At 38.3% G+C, this 18,687-nt stretch overlaps 1 protein-coding gene across 1 annotated transcript in view; it reads left to right on the top strand.

Annotated features, from left to right (window-relative positions):
- UGCG (UDP-glucose ceramide glucosyltransferase) overlaps positions 1-17,339 on the top strand; it is a 36,318-nt gene extending 18,979 nt beyond the window's left edge. The window contains exons 2-9 of the mRNA XM_045840598.1: positions 765-906; positions 8,205-8,307; positions 9,021-9,122; positions 10,607-10,719; positions 12,343-12,521; positions 13,440-13,526; positions 13,982-14,171; positions 14,663-17,339. Of these exons, the coding sequence (XP_045696554.1) occupies positions 765-906; positions 8,205-8,307; positions 9,021-9,122; positions 10,607-10,719; positions 12,343-12,521; positions 13,440-13,526; positions 13,982-14,171; positions 14,663-14,833 (1,087 nt within the window). The 3' untranslated portion in view covers positions 14,834-17,339. The remainder of the gene's footprint in view (positions 1-764; positions 907-8,204; positions 8,308-9,020; positions 9,123-10,606; positions 10,720-12,342; positions 12,522-13,439; positions 13,527-13,981; positions 14,172-14,662) is intronic.
- Positions 17,340-18,687: the final 1,348 nt, after the last annotated feature.

Here is an 18,687-nt window from a genome sequence, read left to right on the forward strand (position 1 = left end):
GGGGCACATTCTCTTTGCTAAAGGCATGACTGCCCTCCTTGGGAGCCCAGTGCAACAACACCCTTGGGGTGGACCAACATCTCTGTGAACTGGTGCCACTGGTGTGTTTTCCAGTGTCATGAGTGCCCGTTTTTCTCACCCCTGAGATTTTGTTTTTCTTATTTCAACCTCCCGCTGACCCACCCCTGCCATTTGGAGCTTGTGACTATTGGGAGTCCTGCTAGTTGTCCCGTTTTCTTTCTTGCCACATGGGTGGCTTGGTGCTTCCTCCAGTTGTGATATCCGGACTGTTTGTTATACCAATTTTCCAGTTTTTATTCTGGTTACCCTTCCATATTTCCATGGTGTAGATGGGGATCCCCCCCACCCCCACACACACTATTTGTATGTTCTTTGGCCAGTTTGATGGCAGTGTGGGAGGAAGAGCAGTGTGTTGGCGGGCTCACGCTGTTGTTCGTTTCTCACCACGTGTTTATCGAATGTCTGTGCCCGGCGTAGATCTAGGCTCTGAGAGGACAGCAGTGGACAACGGTCTGCAGCTCCCACCTTCACTGGACTATTCCTCCCGCTTAGTTCTGCTTTTCCCAAACTGGAAGCTTCCCTGGTTCTGTACTTGCTTTCATTTTCAGATATCCTTAGAAGAGAATGCCCATGAAAAAATAATTTAACTTAAAATTTGGCAGTTCTTGATAACCTGGTACCTATGATACAGATTGGGCACTAAGAGAGTCTCCAGAAATAATGTATGCAACCTTTGCTTCTAGGCGATTGCACCTCAACAAGAAGGCAACAGACAAACAGCCGTATAGCAAGCTCCCAGGTGTGTCTCTTCTGAAACCACTGAAAGGAGTGGATCCCAACCTCATCAACAACCTGGAAACATTCTTTGAATTGGATTACCCCAAAGTAAGTACAGTGTTGTCCTCATTAGAAATGGGCTAGACTGCCTGGCGCGTGCGCACACGCTCTCTGTCATGGTAAATACTTAAAGAGGCACTTTGACACTGTGTAACCTGAAGGTATGAAGAATTCACGATGACGTCAACCCCAAAGTTTATGCCGTAGTAGCAGTTGCCGCAGGACAGAAATGGGATGTGGGAGGGGTATGAATTTCTTTTCTAACTTCCTGTGTGTCTCTCTGAATGAGAGATCCCCGAGTAGACCTCCTGGGACTCAGTGTTAAGGATAAAGTCTTGTCCCGTGAGAGTCCCATGTGAGCGGCAGGAAGAGGAGGAGGTGAGAGTGGGAGAGCAGGGCTCCTCGGTTTGAAACGGGGTGCAGGACAGTTTGAACTCATCAAAAGTCCCCTTGAAAATCTGGCTTTGAGCCAAGAATAGGTGACAGTGGTAAAGTCGGGGCTTCATTATACCTAGTTTTCCATTTATTTTTTTTTTCCTGGTTTTAATGTCTAATTGCATTGCTGGTGTCATTCATCTGTATGATCTGTATATCTGTACACTCAGTGTGCTTCCTTCACTGGGGAACTTCCTGGATGGGTGCGTTCTTTTTATCTCTTCCCTTTAGTTTCTTAGGAGAAATTAATATTCCTTGGGTTTTTTTTAGTTAGTTTTTTCTTGCAGTTTTTTAAATTGCCCATTTGAGACATTGATTTTGAAAGTGCTTTCTGGTGGTGGTAAATTACTTATGAGAGGGATGTTTCTTCAAGTTTCTACTTGCTTGATTCTTAGTCTAGTTTAATTTTCTCTCTGTGGACTCTACTCCCTTGCTTTAATTTTCACCTTTATGGCCTCAATTTCTCCATAGTTTTTGCCACTTGGAGACTCTGCTTTTTTTTATTTCTTTAGGGCAGTGGAGCCCAAGTAGTGAGAAGGAAGGTGACACATACAGACTGCACTTCTCATGGTGGCTGGTTTTCATGCTCTTATTTTTTCTCTTCTAACCCTCATTTTTCTCGGTCGCACTAATGAAAAGAACAGAAAAGACGTAGACGTGACAGCCTTAACGCAGCTCTTATTAAGTATGTAGACTTGAATGTTATTTAGTTATTTTTTTTTAGTGTTACCACTTTCAAAGTTTGGAGTCTAGGTATTTAAGCTAATTTGAAGCAAAAAAAAATTTTTTTTCTTCTAGTTTGTGTGTGTGTGAATATATAGTGAATCATTTTAGTGGCCTGAATTATATGTGTATATTAATCTATCCAATAAATTAAATGTATAATTTTTTAAAAAGAAGATATGTACTTGACTTAATTTTTGGTTTTGGTATGTGTTTTTTTTTAATTACATTTTGGGGGTAACATTGTTAATAACAGTATATAAGTTTCAGGTGTGTGACTTTGTAATGCTGCCATCCGTATATTCCATTGTGCGCTCACCACCTAAAGTCTAGTTTCCTTCTGCCACCATACAATTGACCCTCCTTACCCTCTTCATCCTCTCCCCAGCAGTCTTCCCTTCTGGTAACCACCATATTATTGACTGTGTCTATGAGTTTGCTTGTTCATTTGTTGCTTTTTGTTTTACATCCACAGATGGGTGAAATCATATGTTCTTGTCCTTTTCCGTCTGACCTATTTCAGAAAGCATAATGCTCTCAAGGTCCATCCATGTTTTTGCCAATGGCAGCATTTTACCTTCTTTTATGGCTGAGCTGTACTTGATCTTTTTTCAGACTGAAAATGTAAAAATTGGCCTTTTATAATTCAGGAAGAATTCTAAAAATAAAATTAGCTGTCAAATAAGTTTTACAATAAGATAAATGGGAGTTTTTCAAGCCCCATATTATATAAGCAAATGCAAAGGAGAATTTATTTTTATGAATGAAAGAGTATTTTCACTGGTTATGAATAAATCTCAGAGCATAGCTAAAAATCATGTGAATTTATCCTTGTGACACTTAAACTCACATTTCAATTTTCAGTTTTTAACTATCATCTTACTCTTTCCCCTTTTCCCACTAAACCTCTTTTAAAATCTAATTATGGAGTTTTTATGTTGCAACTCTGGTGAGATGATAGTTATGGAATTTAAGTGGCTGCAGAAGCTAGTGTGGGTTTTAATTGTAGAAAGAGTTTTTAAAAATAACTCCAGGAACACACGGAGCCATTAATTATGAACATTTGGGATGAATCAATAATTGCTTTCTTGCTCTGAATTTATTTTTAATTACAATTTAGGGTTATCTAAGCCCTGGTTTTCATAGTTCTTTTTCCACTTAAATTATGTCATCAAGGCATTTAACTTGGTTTAGGAGAAAGCTATTTTGACACCTTTATAAAATGATTAACAGTATATGCAATATACTGTTGTTTTTATTCCTTTTTAGATCACAATTTTATTTTCTAGTTGTAAAAATATTGTTAGCTGTGTAAATAGAAAATTTAGAAAGCAGAGGAAAAGTGCAAAGTACCTGCAATCTAAAGGAAAATTTTGGTCTCACAGCATTTCATTCGTTTTTTTTTTTTCTTATTTTAAGATTTTATTTATTTTTAGAGAGAGGGGAAGGGAGGGAGAAAGAGAGGGCTAGAAACAGCAATGTGGGAGAGAAATATCAATCAGTTGCCTCTCACACACCCCTAACTGGGGTCCTGTCCCACAACCCGGGCATGTGTCCTGACCGGGAATCGAACCAGGGACCTCTTGGTTTGTGGGACAGTGCCCAACCCACTGAGCCACACCAGTCAGGGCTTATTTGCTTTCAAAAAAAGAAAAACAACCAAATACAATGTATTTTGCCAAATAATTTGCATGCTTTGCCAAATGCAAATGTTCCACAAGAGACTGAAGTTAAACCACTGAAACATTGCAGATCTGAGTGTAAACAGATGACTCCCGTATGACACCAAGGAGGCACGTAGTCGTGAAGTGAACATTCCTGTGTTGCCAGCAGTCCCAGTGCACTTTCAGTGTTTGTATTTTTGTCACATGTGAACACTGCTTTACAAAAGTGTGGAAACGTTTTCATTCTGGGCATAACTTTTTTCCTCCATTATTTGATTTGGAACTTTATAGGCCATTTGGGAACATAGATTAAACATAGAACATAGGTTAAAATTCTAAAATTTTATTTAACTTTGGACATGAGCAAGATTTACTACTGGTATTCTGGATTTCTAGGTTTGAATTTCAGCGAGATCATTACTATACGAATTGCCTTGAAAGATTTCTGGGATTTAAATATCTTATAAATCTACCTACTGTTGATAGATACATATTCCTTGATGAAAAAACTATTCCTTGGAAAAAATACAAGAATGAAAAAGTGACACAGTTCATTTCTCTTGAACTTGAGCACTTGTTTGGGATCAGCCTAGGAGGCATTTGGGAGAGACTCAGCAGCAGTCGGGAAATGCAGCAAGCGGCCTGCCTCCGACAGGGCTCGATGGCCCCACTTCAGCGGGTTCTGGCCATGGGAAGAATTTTAAAATTAATGATCAGAGAGTTATTAACAGAGCGAGGCTATGGTCATTTTAATTTTTAATTTTTATTTTTTTTGCAAATACAGAATTGGTTTAAAACATTACAAGTCCAGTGTGTGTTTGAATTTGTTATTGCCAGCGGTGTTGCTATCCTTAAGAGGAAATTTTTTTTTTTAACCGAATAGTTTTCCAACGAAGGATTAAAGAACAAAATTAATCACCAAAAGATGAAGTCTAATACATGTAATAAAACTTCTAAGAAAGATGAGGGGTTTTTCAAATAAATTTCAAGAACTATATAAACTACCTAGTTCTTAAAAGTAGGGAAGTGTTTAATATTGTTTAAACTTTAAATTCAGAGCAGCTTTCTTATAAAACATTTCCTGCCTGGCATCTGTCTTTCACTCAGAAGCACCCCAGGATCAGTGCCTTCACTTAACAAGTACGTTCATCGCCTCCTCTGTGCCAGAGAATGTTCTAGGCATTCAGGGCCTAAGTCCATTTTGTCACAGACAGAATCTATGTTCTACTGTAACCGAAATGCCATCCTAAGATTTTTCTGTGAACATGATGCTTAGTTATTTACAAATAATTAGTTATTCCTACTCAACATGCAATGTAATTGATTAATATAGTAAAATATCTTTCTACTTCAAGAGGATATTTTGTTGTTTACTACAGCAAAAACTTTATATTCCTAATATCTATAGGATTGAATCAATGAGGAATTTTTTCTGATATTATTTATACATCTAAACCTAATGTTTTTATTAATACTACTTTTTATTCAAAACCAAAAATGTAACATTCATGATTGTTTCCGTTTCTGATATTCAATTCTTAAATATCAAAGGGCTGAGTCACAGGTTGTGGGTTTTCTGTGCCTCCCCTCTCTTGTTCTGAGCCTTTTAGTCTTCTCACCGTGTGGAAAATAGATGGAAACTTGGTCCGTGTGGACAAAGATTTGACGGAGGCCAGCCGTCTCCCCTTCAGTGCCACGAGGTTCATCTCTAGATCTTGTGTGTTCGTGCTGTCCCCATTCACAGTGGGGCTGACTACACCACACATCCCTTTCAGGTTTACGAAGTATATGTTGTTTTCCTGAGATACTTATAAAGTGTAATACTTTTCATGGACACTGTATTTTTGAACATATGTATTTGTGCTTGATCCTTTAGATAGTATAAAACATCTGAAAAGTTATTTTTGTTTTAGCTGAAGAAGTCTTTAACCATCTTAGTATCTGTGTTTCACCAATTGTAGTATAGTTGGAGTGATTTAACTATTCAAATACAGAGAGAGAGTCTTAGCAAATAAAATGTTTCCTCAAACTGTGATGACACAGGCATGATTGTCAGTATGATTGTCAAAGCTGAAAAATGAAGATTCCCAGTTGCAATCTAATACTTTAGAAAACACTTGAAATGCTATATAGTATTTGGTATGATTTTCAATATCACAAACAAGTAAATGAAAGTTGTGTGTTATATAATACAAGTCTGAATATTTTTTTGGTAATATGTATTGAGTTTTGTCTGCACCAAGGCTAATCAGAAGTATTTTTTATTTGAAGTTAAGTTTAAGGGGTGTAATCAGTAAAAATAAAAACCTTGAAGTTAAATAAAGGTAAACTATACATATTCCCTTACTTATATTAACACAATATACTTCTCAAAAATTTTAACCTCATATAACTTCATTTTAACCTCATAACCTCATATAACTTTTTTCCTTTCTGTTGAGTATGTTTCTAGTACCACATTTTACAGTTTTCTGCTATGGAAAAAGGCTAAGATTAGCTTTTTAATTGTTTTATAGGATTGTATTGCCTATAAACATTTTCCTTCACTATATTCACTCATACCTGCAAAACAGGATAAATTATAAAAACACCAAAGAAACTGCTACGTTTGGAAAGACTAGGAACTCTTCAGAGCAAGCCTGGCTGAGCCGCTCACTCTAGTAGGAAAGCGAGTTGTTACTCTTACCCTTCAGAAAGTCACTTAACCTTTCTAATCTGCACTGTTAAGGTCAATGCCTTTTGGCTGCTCACCCAAACATTGTTGTAAAAGTCAAGTTGGGATGAGAGCTGACACTTTATAGGACTCAGAGTCAGCCCTTTGGGAGATTTCAGGGGTGCGGCAGGAGTGGGGCCCTTCCATTTGTCAGGTTTTCATCTTGTCTCGGGAAACTTGGTAGCTGTGAAGTTGGTCTCTATACCTCTGGAATGGCAGTTTGGTTGGTCAGTGGTAAAGGTAGAAACTTGGGTTGAATACAAGAAAACATTTTCTTCACTTGAAAAAAAACTTAACTCATTGTCTTCGTGGACCTTCATCCTCTTTTTATGCTCAAATCACTAATTTCTAAATTGCCAGTTTTTGCGGAGACACGATATATTAGGGAAACAGTAATTATTGTGCTCAAGGGCAATGTAAACATTTTATTTCCACTTATCATTTGTGTTTGCTTATCAATGGAAGTAAATAAAATAGACCTTCCCTTTCCCCAGGTTAGTCCCCACCTGCATGTTGGACACTTTAAACGTTGTGTCCTTAGCTCTTTATTTTTTACAGCACGTAGCTGTGTTATTTTTCCATTGAAATAATTAACCTCCCTCTTTGGCTTAAAAATGTCCAACCTGTTTTAGAAAGAGGGTTAGTAGGAAATTTGTCCCTGACTGAGTCAGCATGAATTTATCACTTTTGAAAAAAAAATGCTGCTTAGGATACATATCCACAAAATACCAAAGTAGCATCTTTGTATGTGAAAGCAAACATTTTTTAATAATTTAGTTTACTAAATGTAACTTAGAGCTCAACATGTTGTAAACCTGGTTACATGTCAAAGTCACCCCAGAGATTGAATTCAAAAGTATAAGCCTGGGGTCCAGTCCTAGACTCTTTTTAAAGTATAATAAATGTGCCGGGGTAACTTGGACATCGCCAGTTAAGTGCTGAGAAAGGACTTTTTTTTTACTATCAAAGAGTAAACATAGCACTGGGCAAAAAAACATACACACACCCATATGTGTATACACACACGTGTATATATGTATACATATATAAACCCATGTGTGTATGTGTACACAAACATATATATGTATCCTGATATTTTCATATATCCTGAGTATTTGCATAGTTAAAAGGCTAAGTATGCTTTTCCAGATGACACATTTTGAATCAAATCCAGTTCTATTTCCCAAAATTACTGTACAACAGAAAAAAAAATCTAATCTCACTTTGTCTTTTTCAAGTGAAGAGTTTAGCAAAGCCCTTCAAATTTATCATATTGGGATTCAATATGTAATTTATTGCATGTTCATGAAATAGTAAGTTCAGAGACAAGGTCCTAGGGAACAGAGGATGTGTTTATTTTGCTTTCCACGTTGCTTTTTACACTGCCGGGCACTGTGTGAACACTTAGTAAGCCTGCAGTGATGAAGGGCATAGAGAAGCTTGAGATCAAGTGTTTGCATCCATTATTCGTATTCTCTTAACTTTTAAACTTTTTGTGCACAATTGCTTCTTTTTCTTAATGCTTTTTTTTTTTTGATGGGGGAGGGAGAGAGGGAGAGAAACATTGGCATGAGAGAGAAAAATCGATTGGTTGCCTCTCACACATACCTTGACTGGGTATAAAACCCGCAACCCAGACATGGGCCCTGACCAGGAATCGAACCTGCAGCCTTTCAATTTACAGGATGGTGCTCCAGCCCGCTGAGCCATTTTAGCCAGAACCTTAATGCTTTTTGATCAGTCAGTAAAGACTAACAGGTGTTTATTTTTGTAAATGAGGTTAATTTACATGTAATGTGTTCTTTGGCTAGTATGAAGTGCTCCTTTGTGTACAAGACCATGACGATCCAGCCATTGATGTATGTAAGAAGCTTCTTGGAAAATATCCAAATGTTGATGCCAGGTTGTTTATAGGTGAGTTACAAACTCTACAGTAACTATTTTGCTTTAATAGTGGTAGGTGGCAGTAATTTTTGCTTTACACTGCAGACAAAGGTGTGAGCCACCCACTGAAGTTATCAGCATGTTCACTTCGTGCATGTGTGTTGGAGTAGCAGAAGGTGTCATATCCTTATGAGAATCCTTGAGTTATGAAAACAAGGGGATTTTTTTCATTCCTGGTGTTAACAAGTAAAGAAAATAATCCCAAATTCTGGGTATAACTCATCAATCAGATATGACTCTATTGTTTCTGCTTCTTTAATAGTTGTGGCCTTTTCTGCATCTCATTCACTGTAATTGGTAGTTAGCCATAGAATTCACTTTTATTTTGCTTCAAAAAAGAGTATTTCTCCAAAAGCTTGGCGGCTTATTCTAAAGATTTAGGTGGACGTATATTTTCCATTAAATGTTGATTTATGCTGACTCTTCATACAAAAACTTAAGAATTAGAAAACTGAACCTAATACATTTTTAAAGATAAATGATATAATTCTCTTTTGACAATGAGATAGTTTTCCTAAATATATCTTTGTGAATAATAAGGAATGTAAACCATAATGTTAAAGTATGTTCATTTCAGTTATTAAATGTGCAAGTACATCTCACATCTGTACCATGTATCTGTATACTAGCAAATATTTTCAGCGTTGTGTGAATTTTTCACTGATGTACCTTTAAAATTTTAGGTGGCAAAAAGGTTGGCATTAATCCCAAAATTAATAATCTAATGCCAGGATATGAAGTTGCAAAATATGATCTCATCTGGATTTGTGATAGCGGAATAAGAGGTGAGGTTTTTCTTATTTATCTTATAAAACTATTCACTTGATAAAATGCTAAAAGCAGTATGAAAATAAATGTTATCAGTCCTTTTTGTTTGCCTAATGAAATAATGCACTTCATCATTATTTCATGGTAATATGTCAAGTATACTAAGATTTTGACTTTTATGCTAACCTAGACGTTATGTGTATGAAAATGTATTCATTTTGAAGAGAAAATTCCGACCACTAAAAAAATATATAGTCATGGTCCATTGTACATTCTGTAAGCTATTTCCAAGGTGTAAGTTTTTTCTTGTTTATGTGACACTTACCTTTTATTTCAACCTGTTTGTGGCACACACACTATCTCATAGGAAGGGACAGAAATTAGGAGGTAAGCATTCGACTAGAATACATTTATGGCTTTTTACTTAGATGATTCTAACACGAAGCCTTTTATGAACTTAAACTTCAATAGGTGTTTTTAAGTGTTTATACTTAGTTACTTCAGTGCTCTGTAATATTCTATTATATATTGTTACTAGCTCAAGTTTCTCAACCCCAGTGCTGCTGACATTGTGGGTTGGATAGTCCTTCGTTGTTGAGGTGGTCCTGCCAGATGTATAGCACACACTGCAGGGTGCGCATGCACCCTGAGTGACAACCAGAAATATTGCTAGATGGTGCCGGGTGTCCCCCTGGGCGGCCGCATTCAGAACCACTCAATAGAACGTGCATCTTTAAGGTCCCAACACATTTTTCAATAACAGATTTATTTCTTAAAGACTTGAAGGAAACAAAAATGAAGTCATGTAAACTATGAGATGTTTGCTCTTTGAAAGCAGGACAATGATTTACATTTTTTATTGACTGAAAACACAGATTTGAAAATTGATAGAAGTGTGGCACTCCTAATTAGTCAGGATCATTACTTCTCCATCAGAGATTACGTTCATCACATTTGCTGTCTAAAGTTATGTATTATCGTGGATTTGTTACGTTTTCAGTGCACAAATCTGTGTCGGATATAGTCCTATTCCATTCCTGTTAGCAGTTTTACAAGACAGGATCTCTCATACCCTCCAAGAAAATGCAGACTTGTGTCCTGAGGTGGAGAATGGAGGAGATGGCTAAAGAGCTGAGGTCCTTTGACCTCTGGCCCTGCAGCTCTGACTGGGACACTTTGTCTGATACTCCATTTGGAGAGTCCGAAAGGTGGGCAGTAAGGTTTTCAGGGTATATCCTGCCCTTGCTCCACATTAGGTACATGCTGGCCTCAACGTGTACAAGGTGAATTACCTTATCGTAAATTATACCTTTCTGAAGTTGTGTATTCTGCTCAGAGACGTGTGATCAAGATTTACTTAATTAGATCCCAATGTAAAAAAGAATTTAATTTTTTAAAATAATTTAATAACTCATAAACTCTATTGTACGTTAGTGGGCATTTCACAAACAAGAATTTTTTTCTTTCTCTCCCTTGCCACCTTTTTGTCGTCTTTATGTAGTGCTCCCAGACACCCTCACTGACATGGTCAACCAAATGACAGAGAAGGTAGGCCTGGTCCACGGGCTGCCTTATGTAGCAGACAGACAGGGCTTTGCCGCGACCTTGGAACAGGTGAGTGTGGCGATCGTAAACAATATTCTTGTTGGCAGATTCCTAATCGCCCAGGAGCTTGACCATTCTGAGCGTTGGGATGGCATTGTGGACAGCTAATCAGACTGTTTAGTCAAGGAGATTCTGGGTAGTTACTTTAAAATAAAACACTTTTAATTCTTGTATGCCACCTTGGGTTTTTGTTTTAGCAATATCCAGATTGACTTATATGTCAGTGATAAGCATCTCCCGTATTGCACCCACCCCCATAGTTTAGGTTTAATCTCCCATACTCAGAATGAATGGAAATAGGCCAGCGCAATTACTCTGTTCGGTAAAGAGGTCTTTGGGGCCTCCAGCAAGTCGCTAGTTCCACCTCATTTCTCAGGCCTCACTTAATAACTGCTTAAGATGTGTGTTTCTGGTCTGAGAAGTGTGGCTCAATTCAGTGCCGTAAAGGGCTTCATTATAGTCTGGAGATGGGGTAGGCAGCAAGAATCACCTTCTTAATTTCTCTGGTAATTCTCTTACTCCATGCTGTGCGTATAACTCTTGCCATTGAGAAAGATCACTGCTTTCTATCTCAAGCTAATTGGAAAAGGCAGCAAGCATATCTAAGATGCAAATAGTAAATAGGGTTTTATGTCTAATAATGAGGGCGATGACCATTTTATTCTACCATTAATGTAGCAGCTTGCCTGTCTCATGACTTCAAAGCATGTCTAGCGGAAGGGCAGTAAAATGGGAGACACAATCCCAACTGAGAAAAAGCTCAGCGATCAGGGACAGGAAATAGCCAGCTACGAAAGGATACAAGAAGAGGAGTTAAGAAACATGATTGTCCTTTGAGTTGACATAACTATAGGTGGTGTTTATATGTGTATGTGTGCACATATATGTACACATACACACACAGACACATGAACATTATGAAAGCAGGATGTTAAATATTTGTTAATATTCTATGTGACAATGAGTGATATTTTACCTGTCTTATTTTATATCTAAATTAAGGTTTATTTGGATAAATATTTGAATCTTGCAGTTTGAGGGAAGATAATATTTATTTTTAAATAGAATATTCTTTTTCCTGGAAGTAATAATAGGATAATAACAAGAGTAGTCCCTGGCTGGCGTAGCTCAGTGGATTGAGCACGGGCTGGGAACCAAAGTGTCCCAGGTTCGATTCCCAGCTAGGGTACATTCCTGGGTTGCAGGCCATAACCCCCAGCAACCGCACATTGATGTTTCTCTCTCTCTCTCTCTCTCTCTCTCTCTCTCTCTCTCTCCCTCTCCCTCTCCCTCTCTCCCTCTCTCTCCCTCTCCCTCTCCCTCTCCCTCTCCCTCTCCCTCTCTCTCTCTCCCTCCCTTCCCACCCTAAAAATAAATAAATAAAATCTTAAAAAAAAAAAAAGAGTAGTCAACCAAATGGATCACTGACTGCCTGGTACATGTAAACACTATTGTGTTCCAATTTTTATTCAGGCAGTTTATGTAAGATAAATAAGATTTTCACTCCATCATACTTAAATTCATTAGGAATAAGAGTTTATAAACACCTAAATTCTTACTGTATAGATCAGACCTGAAATTCTAACTGTATAATACATATGTTTTGGGGTTTTGTTTTTTGTTTTTTGGCAGGTATATTTTGGAACTTCTCATCCGAGGTCCTATATCTCTGCCAATGTAACTGGTTTCAAATGTGTGACAGGAATGTCTTGTTTAATGAGAAAGGATGTGTTAGATCAAGCAGGAGGGCTTATAGCTTTTGCTCAATACATTGCTGAAGATTACTTTATGGCCAAAGCGATAGCTGACCGGTAAGAAAACTAAATTACATTAGGCTACTGTATGTTTAGTACCTAACTTTGATTGGTTTATTCTGTTTGTTAAGCCCATGAGTTAAGGACTTTCTTATTTTATTTTTGCCAGTGAATACAGAATAGGTTAATATTTTTAGGAAGTAATTTCTATTCATTGTCCGTAGATCATGTTATGCTAATGAAGCAAGTAAATGTGCCACTTCACAACACTCATCAGATCAGTGTGGTCTGAAGTGATTCAACGGAAGCATCTCTGTGATTGTGAATGTGCATTATGGGTGTAAATAAGCCAGTAGGTGAAAATGTAAAGAAATTTTCAGATTATTTGGGGGATTGCTAAGAGGCCACCTAAAGGTTCACACGATTGACTTAACATTTCTCCACCACAAAACCATAGTGTTCGCTCGCCTTGTGTGATGATTTACTAAAGATGTGATTTTAACAATTGAAGTATGTTTTTAAAATACTCTCGAGAGTGGCATTCATGCGGTTTATGGTTTCATAGTGTTTCTGTAGTGCGAAGATTTACGTCATGTCACTTTTTGTTACTACATTTCTTGTTGAATACTCATACATATTGCCCTGCTCCTTTTTTGGGGTTAGTAGTGATGACAGAGACTAAATGATTAAATACAGAACCCATTCCATTGTGAGGACTTTGAGAATACCAGTATTTTAAGTTCCTTAAATGGTAAACTGAGGGGCTGTAGTTTCTTCCCACCTCTCTTAAATGCTCCTGTCAGAGGCCTCCAGAGTTGCTGGAGCCTCCATAAGCATGATGTACCCTAAGTCGGGTGCTCACCCTGAGGACGCGGCCCACCCTGATTGCTCTTCACAGCGAGGAGTGAATTTGTAACCAGTCTCACTTGCACGGGTGCACCACCACAGCTCATTATATAATGTCGTCATTTTCAGAGGTTGGAAGTTTGCGATGTCCACGCAAGTTGCCATGCAGAACTCTGGCTCATACTCCATCTCTCAGTTTCAGTCCAGAATGATCAGGTGAGTCAGCAGCTTGCTTCTTTTCATACTTCGTTGAAAAGAAAAGGGAAGGGGAGCATTTTTTATGTGGTATAACTTGGTTTAAAAAAAAAATCTGAAAGTCAGATTTTGTTCAGTTCCCAAAAAGAAAGTTTAGCTTCTTTACTAACAGTGAAAGCATTCAAAAAAGCGATTTTGAGACTTTGATTTTTTTAAAATGCTCATCTCTGTGTTTTCTCATTTTCTGCACTTTGAATTTTATCATCTTTATTCATCAGCATATAGACCATACAAATGAAATTTCTAGACTTTTTCCCTTGACTTTCTGAATAAAAATAGAAGAGAGATGCCTTAAATACCCTTTAAAGAGGCAAGCCTTTATATAACAGGGTAAAGAACTGATCATTTTGGGGAAAAATTGGTTAGTTTTTATAACCAGGCTGTTGTTTAAAGAAAGTCTTTTTTTTTTTTTTAAGGTGGACCAAATTACGAATCAACATGCTTCCTGCTACAATAATTTGTGAGCCAATTTCAGAATGCTTCGTTGCCAGTTTAATCATTGGATGGGCAGCCCACCATGTGTTCCGATGGGATATCATGGTATTTTTCATGTGTCACTGCCTGGCGTGGTTTATATTTGACTACATTCAACTCAGGGGTGTCCAGGTATGTGGCTAGGCATGAAAAGGTTGGCAGTCCCTTGGTGGATCTACAGCTTTTAATTTCGAAAAGGTCGAAGGAAAATCGACCTGAGCCGTTCTTTAGCTTCCCATTGAAGGTTAATATCAGGTTTAAACATTCCTTTGGTTAGTGGAATGTGGACGCAAAACCTAACTTGATTTTCAACTTTTAGTTGGTTTTACAGTCACTTTTATTAAGACTCCAGAAAAAAGGGTGGTAAGCGAATGAAAAAGTATTCAAACTCAGAATATATTAGGCTAGCAATTTTTAATGCTTTTCATCTATTCATAATTAACATTTTCTTTGCCAGTATAATATAGCATGATAGTTAAATTATCTAAAGAAACAGACTTGAATTCATGTAGTGTACTTGAAAGAATGAATAAAAAAATTTTTTTATTTTTCAACTGTGTCTTCGGCCTAATAATAAATGAATTCTTTTCTTTCTTTCTTTCTTTTTTTTTTTTAATTCCTAGGGTGGCACACTGTGTTTTTCAAAACTGGATTATGCCGTGGCTTGGTTCATCCGTGAATCTATGACAATATACATTTTTTTGTCAGCATTATGGGACCCTACGATAAGCTGGAGAACTGGGCGCTACAGGCTGCGCTGTGGGGGCACAGCCGAGGAGATCCTGGACGTATGACTACAGCTTTGTGACTGTGGGCCCGGGCAGCAGGAGAAGTATTACGAATCATGTTTATATAAATGCTTTTAAAGACCTACCTTCAGTAGTTTTATCACGTGTACGTGTTGGTATCTGTTCTTTAATTTATTTTGCATGGCGCTTGCATCTGTGAAAAAAAGAAAAAAAAAAAAAAGAAACGAAACACACATCTGTAGTCTTGGCCAAATGGTATACTTTATTTTGTGGAAGTAGAGAATCAAAAGAATTGGTTCTAGGAACCTGGGTTTGGTTTTTTTTGTTGTTGTTTTTTTAAAATAAATATATATATGTATATGTGTGGGTATGTACGCATGTATACATATATGTGTATATATATATATGCGTGCTCTGCAACAAACACTGACAGTATCCTTCAGTAGAGAAAGTTTCTTATTTGTGAGTACACTCTTTTAGGACATTATGGGATGGCAGCAGCTTCGTTTGAGGGTGCGGGAAAGACTAGATGGCAATCACTGCTCCCGTCTAAAGCGAACGGTCGTACGCAGTGGACAACCCCTGGTGAGGTACTAACTGGGAAACTTTTTCATGCTTTATGCCTACCTCTTGTAGTTGTTGCAGAGCAGACACACATTGTAACAAGGTAGCTAGGCCTTGCAAAAACAAACGGAAAAACTTTAAAAATAATAATAATAACAAAAGAGCCGGAGTCTAGTGTTTCTGTGAATCTGTGAGGGAGATTTTTTTGGTCTCACTGCGGTGAACCCAAAGGGGTTGAGTTTGGTTTTTAATCATAGCCATGTATGAAGGCTTCTTCCTGACCAACTCTCGTCGGTTCTGTCTTGAACCATTGTTAATCACTGTGCTGGTAAACCTTTCCTTCCCTGCTCCTCACCCGACCCACCCTGTCTTTCCTTAACTTTTTTTTTTTTTTTTGAGGGGGGCGGGGGGTTGGGGTGGTTTTGTTTTAGTGTGAGTGGATGTTTTGATAGTTGTGAAGAAAAATGCATTTCAGACACATTTCACACATGAGCTATTTTCTTATACACAGTATGTCTTATTGTTAAAAAGAATGTAATTTCATGATACAGGTATTTAATATCTTTTTTAAGTAAGTAAATATTCTAGCCACCAATAAATAAATTGCAGTAGGGTATTAAGAGGGGACAGGAGGAGTTTTACTCTTAAAAATAATCGGTATCAAACTAAGTCTACTGTGTGTGGGGGGGCGTTTTTTGTTTGTTCTTTTGGTTGGTGTTTTTGTTTTTGTTTTTTACGATTACGTTTAGTCTAGTCTTATTTAAATTGGGTTTTTGTATTCCAGTTTGTATGACAAAACAGACTAGATCCGCGCTGCTTGTAAATGCATGCCGCGCCGCACTCTTCTCTCCCCGTCGCGCCCTGCCCTTGCTCGTCAGGTTGTGCTTCACTTGTGGTGAACTGGACTTGTTTTATGTTTTTTTAAAAAATAGGTAAATATGTAAGGGACAGTGCATAAGCCTTTCTTTTTCTTTTTCTTTCTTCTTTCTTTCTTTTGTAGTGGAACTTTTGCTTTCCCTTTAGGATTGGATGGCATGTTGTCCACACGAATGCCGGCTGCGGGCTGACCCTGGCAATATGGCAGCTTTCATTCTGAGTTCCTACCGTTTCCACCTCCGACCATAGTGTGTAGCATATTAGCAATAACTACATATTTATAGAAAATGAACACTTTTTCACTGCACTGAGCCAATGAGCCAATTCATTGAACTGTTGAATGACTATTTACATGGGTTAAATTGTAATATATCTATAAATGTGTATATACCGTGTATACACATTAGAAAATAAGCTTTTCTCTGGGCCAAACTGCTTCACTCACTTTTTTTTTTCCTTTGCCTTATGATGAATTTGTTTGAAGGGCATCTTCTTCGTGAACAAAGGCTTTGATGCATAATCCTTCCTATGTGAAATGGGTAGTATTGTTCCCTGAGGAGAGTTGCACAGTGAAAACCAGTCTAGTTGTGACCCACTCCATGTGTCCGTTTTTAAATCACTATCACACCAGTTGAATTTTGCTGACCATGTTTGTAACGTTGTTGGTTTGTTTAATGAAGTTTGGTTGATGCCATCCTTTGCACTGCTGAAGTGAATCTTGCTTATTTCTTAGCTTCTTGCTGAGCTCAGTATGGGCAAGGGAACAACAGAACTGAAATGGCTGGACAGACTTCTTGTGTTTTGTAAATATATTAAAAAAATGACTGTTCTGTATGTGTGTTTTATGTGGTAGTGGAGTATTTCCTTAAAGTGAAGCTTCACTTAAGCAGACAGAGTGATTTTTGTTGTTGTTGGTTAGCAAGTTTAGAGTGCTGATAAAATGGTAAGAAATAATATAAATGTTGAAGAAAGCATCACAACAGAACTGTAGAAGTCCAAAATTTAGTAAACTGTCTTTTAAAAAGTATCCAAATATATCATGTTTTATTATTTAAAATCATTGTCCTTAAGTTTTTTTGTTCAAAAAATAAAAATTTGAATACAATCAAAACATTAGCAATAATGTATTTTTGTTTCCTGTCTTTTATTTTACATTTAAAAAAATAATCTTCATGTGTTCCTCTGTTTGCATCAGAATTACTGGAACAATTCTGTGAAGTGTTGATGTTTGAAATCTTCCCTCTTACCTACCTGTGCTGCAGGTAGACTTACGGCTTAGTTGGGCTTTCCGACACTGGTTGCATGTTAGAATTACCTAGAGAACTTTTTTTAAAAAGACAGGTGCTGGGGGCCTGCCCACGGAGATTCTGGTTTAATTACTCTGGGGTGGGGCCTGAGATGGGCTCATTGTTTGCTATGCAGACAGACCTGAGCAGCACTAGCCCATAAGACATTTGGAAAAGACCCATTGGTCCCTTCGGCTGCCCCTCACCCAGGTCACATCCTCAACTCAGCTCCAATAGCTCGGAAAGGCAGACCCAAGGAGAAGATTGGGACAGTGTTCCTGCTGAAGACCTAGATGCGGGGTAGACGGAGCTGTACCCCACACGCTGACCGGCGCCAGATTCCTCCAGAGCTGGAGGCACTCCCAGGCCTGCTTTTCCAGCAGCCTGTGAAAGAAGAGTACTCTTGCCCTGGTGGAGCTCAGTGGATTGAGCGCTGGCCTGCAAACCAAAAGGTCGCCGGTTCGATATCCAGTCAGGGCACATGCTTGGGGTTCAGGGCAGGTCCCCAGTTGGGGGCACGCGAGAGGTGACTGATTAATGTATCTCACACATTGATATTTCTCTCCCTCTCTTTTCCCCTTTCTTCCCTGTTCTCTAAAAATAAATAAATATTCTTTTCTTTTTGAAAAAAGAAGACTCTTAACTGGATAACCAGCCTCATGGAAGGGGTGGGGGGAGACTCCGACAAAGAGGCCTGGCCGTGGCTCCACTCATCCACCTTGACCCAGTCACTGAGCTCACACTTCTAGTTTGTAAAGTGTACTTCCATCCCTGACAGTTAAGAAATGATTAACAGAACCCCAAGTGTAGGAGCCCTCGCCCTTCAAAGTAAAGAAGCGGAGAGGGCCGCTGTGCGAGCTGTGATCACAAGGGTGAGGCACACAACCACCCCCAGATCTGGGAGTGGCCCCTTCCTGTGCATGGCAGTCCTGGGGTCCAGCGTCACACCACCAGACCACGTGAGGTTCTGCCTCCCGCAGCTTTGCCACTTGGTCTGTAAACCCTGGCACTTTTTAAAATCTGTACTTTTAATAACCACCTATGCTCCAACTCTTAAAAATTGTTGTAGAAAACCAGATTCAAACCTGTGGAACAAGAATGTAAAACTATTGTAAAGCTGGTTTAAGGTGAAATGCTTAACATGCACCGTTTGATAGAGGTTAGTACGAGCCA

This window comes from Phyllostomus hastatus, unplaced genomic scaffold, assembly GCF_019186645.2.
Source record: "Phyllostomus hastatus isolate PE091 unplaced genomic scaffold, TTU_PhHast_1.1 phas_contig_34, whole genome shotgun sequence".
NCBI lineage: Eukaryota > Metazoa > Chordata > Mammalia > Chiroptera > Phyllostomidae > Phyllostomus > Phyllostomus hastatus.